The 8,033-nt window shown below is 59.2% G+C and overlaps 1 protein-coding gene across 2 annotated transcripts in view; it reads left to right on the plus strand.

The window, feature by feature from the left end:
- SMOC2 (SPARC related modular calcium binding 2) overlaps positions 1-7,825 on the plus strand; it is a 106,718-nt gene extending 98,893 nt beyond the window's left edge. For both annotated transcript variants that reach the window (XM_075554259.1, XM_075554261.1), the window contains exons 10-13: positions 617-719; positions 2,394-2,668; positions 5,111-5,148; positions 6,653-7,825. In XM_075554259.1, the coding sequence (XP_075410374.1) occupies positions 617-719; positions 2,394-2,668; positions 5,111-5,148; positions 6,653-6,670 (434 nt within the window). In that variant the 3' untranslated portion in view covers positions 6,671-7,825. The remainder of the gene's footprint in view (positions 1-616; positions 720-2,393; positions 2,669-5,110; positions 5,149-6,652) is intronic.
- The last annotated feature ends 208 nt before the right edge of the window (positions 7,826-8,033 follow it).

An 8,033-nucleotide genomic window follows, 5' to 3' on the forward strand; every position in this document is an offset into this window, starting at 1 on the left:
GGAACACTCCTGGGCCCTGCGGTACCAAGTCCTATGGAGATGGGATAGAGCTGGCGTCTGGGGGTCAGAGAGGGGTGGCGAGGAGCCCTGGGCTGGGAGGAGGAGGTCGCCTGGTCATTTGGGAGCATGGCAGGGCTCACAGAGCCTATGGTTTGTCTACCCACCCTGCACTGGACGCTCGCACGCATGTGTGAGTCATAGGTTTCCGTTGGCCAGTACTCAGAAGCCATCTCCAGGCTGAGTGTGGAAGTTCTGCTGAGACCTGTCCATCAAGAGCGACCGTGCTGGTGTTTGACAGACCACTGGCCTACCTCCCAGCATCACAGCCACACAGAGTGACCACACGGGGCACACTGAGAGCCAGGGAGGTCTGTGGGCTGGGGTGAGGCCCCCACCTGCCTGCGACTCACCTCCTGGTGTCACCATTTACTCACCCACCCCAGTCACCGGCTTCACCTCTGCCCAGGGTCCAAGTGAGCTTTCTGACAGAAGGGGTCCCAGCACACCCCTCGTGTGTCAGGTGCCCTCCTTCCCACCGCGACCCAGATGAATCCATCCCACTCGGCGGTTCTTTCTGTGGGGCGTGAAAAACAGAAGCCCCTGCTTTGTCCCCCAGGGTGTCCCGGTGCCAAGAAGAATGAATTCCTCACCAGTGTCCTGGACGCGCTGTCCACCGACATGGTCCATGCGGTGTCTGATCCGTCATCATCCTCTAGCAGGTACGGCCCCCGAGCAGGGACGAAGGCCCCCAAGACCCCAGGAGATCAGAGCGCCCCCCCCCCCAACCTCTGGGACGTGAGTGGGCCGCGGGGCTTCAGGCCAGGAGGACTGGCCACACACAGGCAGTGTCCTGGGGCGAGGATTCCTAGAGGGCAGGTGGGTTCTCTTAGAGGGTGCGGGGAGCCCCTGTCCTATCTGAGGGCCCTGGGCAGGCTGCTGCCCTCCAGATGGAAGAGCATGGCTTTTGCATGGGGTGGAGTCTGAAGGACGGGAGCATCCTCTCACCAGACTCATTTGCTGTGCGTGCTGAGCACGCGGCGAGAGCAGCTGAATTATAGGACGGAGAGTGCGGGGTGCTGCTTGAAGGACCCTCCGTGATGGCCTGGGGTCTGCAGACCACACAACCTGGCTTGCTGAGAGCCAGGAGGAAGCGAAGCACTGGCCGATGGAGATCAAAGCTGGCAGCCTCCAGGGTCAAGAACACCAAGTTCCTCACACGTTGACCAATAGATAGCTTTCTGGTTCATGGAGAACCAGGTGAGGAGGTGAAGATTTTGTTTCGCTCGGATCCACAACCAATGCTCCTGGGAGCAGCAGTCAAGAGATCGCTGCACGTCTGCTGCACGAGACCCTTGAAAGAGTAGACAGTCGCATGGTGGGTGCAGTCACCTGCTATGCATGGGAGAGCCACGGCCACTAAGGAAGGCCGCCGAAGAATTGATGCGTTCGAATCCTGCTGCTGGCAAAGGACCTGGAACATTCCACGGACCGCAAAGCACAGACAGATCTCTCTTGGAGGAAAATACAACCAGGCTGCCCCTTGAAGGCAAGGACGGTGCGATGTGGTCCCTTGTGCTTGGGACACATTGTCTTGAGAGACCAGGCCCTGGAGAAGGACATCACACTTGGGAAAGCTGAGGAGCAGCGAAAGAAAGGATGGCCCTCGAAGAGGTGGACGGACACAGGGGCTGTGACCATGGGCTCGGGCACAGGCACCATGGTGAGGATGGTGCCGGATCAGCGGGTTTGGTCCTGTGGGGTGTGGGGTGGGCCAGTCGAGTCCCGCTGCACTGGAACCTAACAATGACGTGTCCTGTGACGAGAACATGTGAAATCAGGCAGCTCCTTGCTGCCCATGGAGACGCCTCCCTGGGGGAGAGCTCTCCTTTGAAGAAATGTCACAGGTGCATGTCACCTGTGTAGGAGAGAAAAGCGGGTTAATGGAACCCTTCTGCTAGACCGGCACCCTCGGGGTGTCTTAAGGTGGGGTGTGGGTGTCCCGGCTGGCACTACCCAGCCTCTGGGAGCACAGAGTTCAACAGGGAGCGTTTGGGTAGAGAAGCGTGACTAAATCACACGTGTCCTCGGAAGAAGAAAGGCAAGGTGCCCGCTGATGGTTTGAAAACCAACTTGAAGAACATTTGCCGCATCACTCTCTCTGGCTGATGCTGAAGCACGGTGATGTCTCAGGGGAATGAGGGGGGTGAGCCTGCTCCCTGGGCATGCCCCACCTCCCCACCCCACCCCCATACACACAGGGCTGCTCCCTCGGAGGCAGAGGCATGGGGGTGGGTGAGCGGGTGGGGCAGGGGCGTCCCTGGCAGGTGAACGGGGGCAGGACAGGTCCGGGGCCCCTGGGACCTGCTTCCTCATGTGTCTGTGTTCTCCTGCAGGCTTTCTGAGCCGGACCCCAGCCACACGCTGGAGGAGAGAGTGGTCCACTGGTACTTCAAACTGCTGGACAAGAACTCCAGCGGCGACCTGGGCAAAAAGGAGATCAAGCCCTTCAAGCGGCTGCTCCGGAAGAAATCGAAGCCCAAGAAGTGCGTGAAGCGGTTTGTGGAGTACTGCGACGCCAACAACAACAAGTCCCTCTCGGTGCAGGAGTTAATGGGCTGCCTGGGGGTGACCAAGGAGGACGCCAAGGGAAGCACCAGGAAACGTCACAGTAAGACACCCCCCCCTCCACCAAGAGATGCCCATGTGGTCCTGGTGGTCCAATAGGAGCTGCCTGTGGGGGCGCCCCCTCTGTAGAGGGGTTCGCAGGTGATCAGAAGGGGACCATCCCCACCATGGATGGAGTTGAGTGTGAAGCTCAGCCCTTTGTCACCTGAGGCCCCTGGCATGTTGGCCTTCAGATGTCCCCAGGGCTGGCCAGGAAGCCAGCAGGTCAGGAGCCCTAGCTCAGAATGTATTCTTCAACCCCTGGGCACTGCACAAGGGGCCCTGGGGGGCCCGTGGGTGGTGTGCCATTCACACCTGCTGGCCACTCCTTTGAAGACTGAGAGAAGCTGTCTCCTCCTGTAAAGCCTTGCCGTTCCAGGATGCCCAGGGAGCGCCTCCACCTCCTCCTGCAGGGTGGCCAGGATTCAGAATCCACTCCCCGGCAGTGGCTGACAAGGTGGTGCAGGGGCAGAGTGCACCCGGCTGCTCACAGGTCCCTGAAGAGGTGTTCAGAAACAGGGCTGGCAGTCTCCCCGTGGCAAGCCATCCACTGGAGGCTCAGGGTCAAGGTCCATTCCCAGGTCACTGTTTCCTGTCCCCTGACTTCCAGAACATCCATCTGTTCCTTGCTCCAGCTGTGTGCCTAATAGGATGCGCCTCTTTGTGGGGTGTGGAGAAGTCTGCCCGCTGCGGACAGCACCAGAGGCTGGGCTATAGCAGAAGGATGCAGCATCAGGATCAGAGGAAGCTTCTTAGCAGCCTGCACTGTGCAGATGACACAGCCTTGCTTGCTGAACGTGAGGAGGATGTGGGGTGCTTGCTGCTGAAGATCTAGGATTGTAACTTTCGGTATTGATGAGATAATCCAATGTACAGAAGACCAGTGGTCAACATCGTCATAAGCAGAGAAAAGTTTGACGTGGTCCGGGCTCTCATTTTACTAGGATTCACAGTCTGTGCTCAGGAAGCAGCATCAGGAAATTAAGCGATGTCTGGCCTTGAGCCATCTGCTTCCAACGACCTCGGCAAAGTGCTGAAGGGCCAAGTCGTGAACTTGGAGGACGAAGGTGCCGCTGACCCAAGCCAAGGTGTTTTCAGTGACCTCGTCTGCATGTGGAAGCTGGACACTGAATAAGGATGACTGAAGAAGACTTGATGCGTGTGAATGGTGTCACTGGAGAAGAACACTGAAAGTACCATGGGCTGCCAGAAGAACCAGCAAAGGTGTCTTGGAAGCAGTACAGCCAGAGCCCCCTTGGAAGCAAGGATGGTGAGATGTGGTCTCATGTACTGTGGGCATGTTACTGGGAGATGGAAAGAGACGTCATGCCAGGTAAAGTAGGTCGGCAGTGAAAGTGAGGAAGACTCTCAAAGAGGCGGCTTGACAAGTCGGCTGCTCAGAAGGACTCCAGCACAGCTGTGATGTTGGGCGTGTGCCGGGCAGAGTCCCTGTTGTCTGCACCACCACTGTGAGCTGGGGAAGCCCGCAGAGAGCCCACAGGACTGCGTGGAACGGCCCTTCCAGTCTTCCAGGCTGGGCAGGAACAGAGCAGCAGCTGAGTTCCAACTGGCTCTCAGCCGAGCGCTCTAACCACTGCGACACCAAGGCGAGTCTGCCTCCTGGTCTCAGTGGACACTGAGGAGCTCAGCGATCCCGGGCTGGTGGCCATCTTAGGGCTCCTATGCTGGACCCCTGGGTCAACCTTCTCTGGGGACCTTTCTCTGCGGTCAGTGGGGAGTTTGTGAAGAAGACAAGACTGGGACAAGCAGGACTGGGCTGGGCAGTGAGAAGCCATCGTCCCTCAATGGCCCCCTCCCTCCTTTCTGCTCAAAGTGGAAGTGCCTTCCTCAGAAGAGGGTGCTGGCTGGTGCCTCTCTCCGGGGTCCAGGGCAGAGTGGCAGGAAAAGTGGGGACCGGAGCCCTCAGTTGTCCTAGAGACCAGGCTCACTGGTCCCCCAGAGACCAGGGACGCCTGCAACCCTGGCCCTTGTTGCCCTAGCCCACCCGGTGAGGGGGGGGGGTCAGCATCCTGGCCCTTGTTACCCTAGCCCACCCGGGGGTGGGGGGAGTGTCAGTGTCCTGGCTTGTGAGGTGAACAGTAAGCCCAGGGTGACTTACCAGGCAAGATCAAAGGGGCACCTTCTGCCCAGGGGTCCAGCTCAAGGCGACAGGTGGGAAGTGGGAGGAGGGCTGTCACCCTCTGGGCACAGCAGCCAGCGTCACCAGCCACAGGGGCTCGGGTGTTGGATGGAAACAGTTCACCCTGTGAACAGTCACTCAAATCACAACCGACAAGGCCCCGGGGCCCTCCCTGCGATGCTGCGCACCTTCCATGGGAGCCGAGCTCTTGGTTTTCACTAACACCTTTCCCTCCCTCCCTCCCCCCCTCCCTCTCTTCCTCCCCGCCCCTCTCTGTTGATCTCTCTCCCGCCCCCTACCCCCCAGCGCCCAGAGGAGGAAATGCTGAGACTGCCAATAGACAGGTGAGTGTTCCGCTGGGCGGTTTGCTGGTTTATTTGCAGGCAAGGGGCCTTGGGTAAGCGTGGGCTTGAGGGGTAGGAGGCCTTCCAAGAAGAGAGGGGCTGAGGGGCAGCTGGGATGGCAGCCGGCTGGCCAGAAGCATCTGTGCCAGACCCAGAGAGGCCACAGTTCGGGCTGGTGGGTCAGGGCCTAGCCTGTGCCTCCTTCTAAGGAAATGCCCCAGTCCTTCACTTCTGCAGCCTGCACACTGCTCACAGCTGGCGGGACCAGGGACGTGAGCGGGGAGGGACGGGGGCGCGTGCCCCGACCACCCTCTCTTCATCTGTGTGTGCCTTGGCCCGGGGTCTGTGCCACAGTGCCCAGCCCTAGGATTCAGTTGTGGTGGGGCTGATAGGACAGCGGAGGTGTGAAGAGGGTGTGTGGTGTGGGTCTCTCGGGGCACACTTGGAGGGTGGATAGGACTCTAAACGCACCGCAAATCCCTTGCTCGTCCAGCCCAGCAGATCTGAGAACAATTAGCCCCGGCCGAGCGCCAAGTGCTGTCGGAGCGTGGTTTTAATTAGGGAATGGTAATGAGTGCCACGCTTGATCTTAATTAAACTCCATTCACAACACAGCTGGCTGCTCAGCGCTCCCTGGGATGCCTGCATGGCCAGGCTGCTCAGGACCGCGCCTTGCAGAGCAGGGTCCCGGCAAAGTCCCAAGTGTGGGCCAGCCGTGGCCTCTCAGGGTCCTGCCCAAGGGTCAGCTCGCTGGTACAGGGAAGAAGCAGAGCCACCACCTCGTTCCTGTCCCCTGCCGTGAGGAGTGACCCCTGGCAGCCCACAGGGGCAGGCCGACTGTCCAGTTGGCTTGCTGTGAGGGCGCATGGATTGGATAGCAGGGAAGTTGGGTTGGGGGTTGCTTTAAGCAGCCACAGCAAGAGGCGGTGGGGGGGGGCAGGGGCAGGGCCAGGGAAGGACACCTTCGGTCTTCTTCACCAGCCTCAAGGACATCGAATCTCCTTGGCTCCACCTTATTCACTGTCTGACCCTCGGAGACCTTGAGGGGCTAGAATGACCAGGGCTCAGGTCGAGCGTACCTCGGCCCCCAGGAGACAGCTTTGAACTGCCCGGGAGAAAACACACCTGCGATGGTGCCTGGCCTTGTAAAGCAGCCACTGGAAAGGCTCAGGAATATGGGGGACCCTGAGCTGACCCCCTCGGAAGCATTCATTTGGGTAGAACATGTGATTTGTGGGCTTTGTTGGAGACTATGGGGGGCCCTGTGGAGCAATGTTGGAATTCTGTGCTCACTTTTCCTGGGATTTCCAACTGTTTCCTTCCGGTCTGACCCTGTATAGACAGCCACTCTGAGCCCACCCTCCTCTCTGGTGTGCGCTGGCTCTGCCAAGACCCTCACGGGGCTCCATGTGGTTCCAGAAGGAGCGCCCTGGTCTTCACAGCTGAGCAGTGCCAGCTCCCTAACAGAAACATCTGTCTGTCCCTCCCTCCCTTTCTTTTTCAGCCAAGGAAGCAAGGATGAGTAGCTCATAGCCCTCTGCCACTCCTAGACACGGGAAGATGCCCTCACCAAAGAGAAATTAAAACCAACAAAACTGCAAATGCAATAGTGCTTGCACTTTGTACTCGCAACGTACATTCATGCTGTTGAGCCCCATGAGATGTGGCTGGTGGTCCCCTCACTGACTGGACGTGCCCTGCTGTCACCTCTGTCCCCCATGGCGGTGGGTGTCCTGGGCATGCATTTGGGCAGGGACTGGACAGAGGGCTCCCCCTTTGGCCTGGATGAGGCGTGTAGTCCAGCCAGCAGCCTCTGTTACTTGCTGCCCCCATTCTGGCCCCTTGATGTACCTGGCTTGACACTCAGCGTGCCCAGAGAGCAGGCCAAGCCCACCAGCCTTCTGTGGGAGAGTGTCCTGCAGCTCCCCAACCACTAAGGGGACCAGCCATCAGGCAGAGGCTAACGGCACTGGCGTGTGTGGGCACGCTCCAGCTTGGCCCGTGCCTGTGGGTTGGGTGAATCATGCAGGAAGTGCAGGAGAGCCCTCCCTGCCATCCAGTGACAACTGGCAGGGGCCCTGTGTCCCCAGAAGGAAGCCTGGTCCTGGTGCCGTCCATATCAGAGGCTGCTTATCTGCCCTGCCAGCCCTGGCTCTGGCCACTGCCCACAGTGGGTCCACCCAAGCCCTCTGAAAGGCAGACTGGTGAGCAGATACCGCTCCTTCCGGAAGGCACAGGGACATCAGCTGGGCCCACTCTCTTGAGCACCCGCCTCCTCACGGATGCCGCAGGGCGTGGGGACATTCCTGAGGAAGAGTCACTAGACAGGGTCAGGTCATGTGAGGCCAGCTGCCACCCAGACCAGAGCGGTGAGGCCAGCTCTCTCCAACACCCCCTCTGTCTACAGTGAGGGGTGCCCAGGCCCCGCCTTCCCCCAAGCCGCCCCCCCCACCACATGCCCTGTAAAAAGATGTTTGTGGATGCTCATGAAGGGCTCTAGGAGGCATGCCCTTTATTTAAACTGCTGACACCCAGGCGGACGCCCGGGGCCACGCACGGCAAGCCAGGCACCCGTCAGCATTGCTGAACTAGCTCTGACCCTGGACTTATTTGATAATCGTTTCTATTTCTAAACTCTGAATTTAACCGTTTTCCTTAGATTAATTAAAAGACAATATGCTATCCACACTGCATCGAGTCTTTTCTGTCTGTGTTCTTGTGGACCTGGGGTGTCACCTCCTGGTACAGGGTGACCCCCCGGGAAAGGTTAAGGCAGGGCTACTGGGCCAGGGCGGTTCACACCCTAATTCTGCCACATGCTGGCTGTGGGACTCAGGGCAGGCTACTTCATCTTCTCGGGGTGGTCATAGTGTGCCCCTCAAGGA

The sequence above is a fragment of the Tenrec ecaudatus genome, chromosome 7, assembly GCF_050624435.1.
Source record: "Tenrec ecaudatus isolate mTenEca1 chromosome 7, mTenEca1.hap1, whole genome shotgun sequence".
In the NCBI taxonomy this organism is placed as follows: domain Eukaryota; kingdom Metazoa; phylum Chordata; class Mammalia; order Afrosoricida; family Tenrecidae; genus Tenrec; species Tenrec ecaudatus.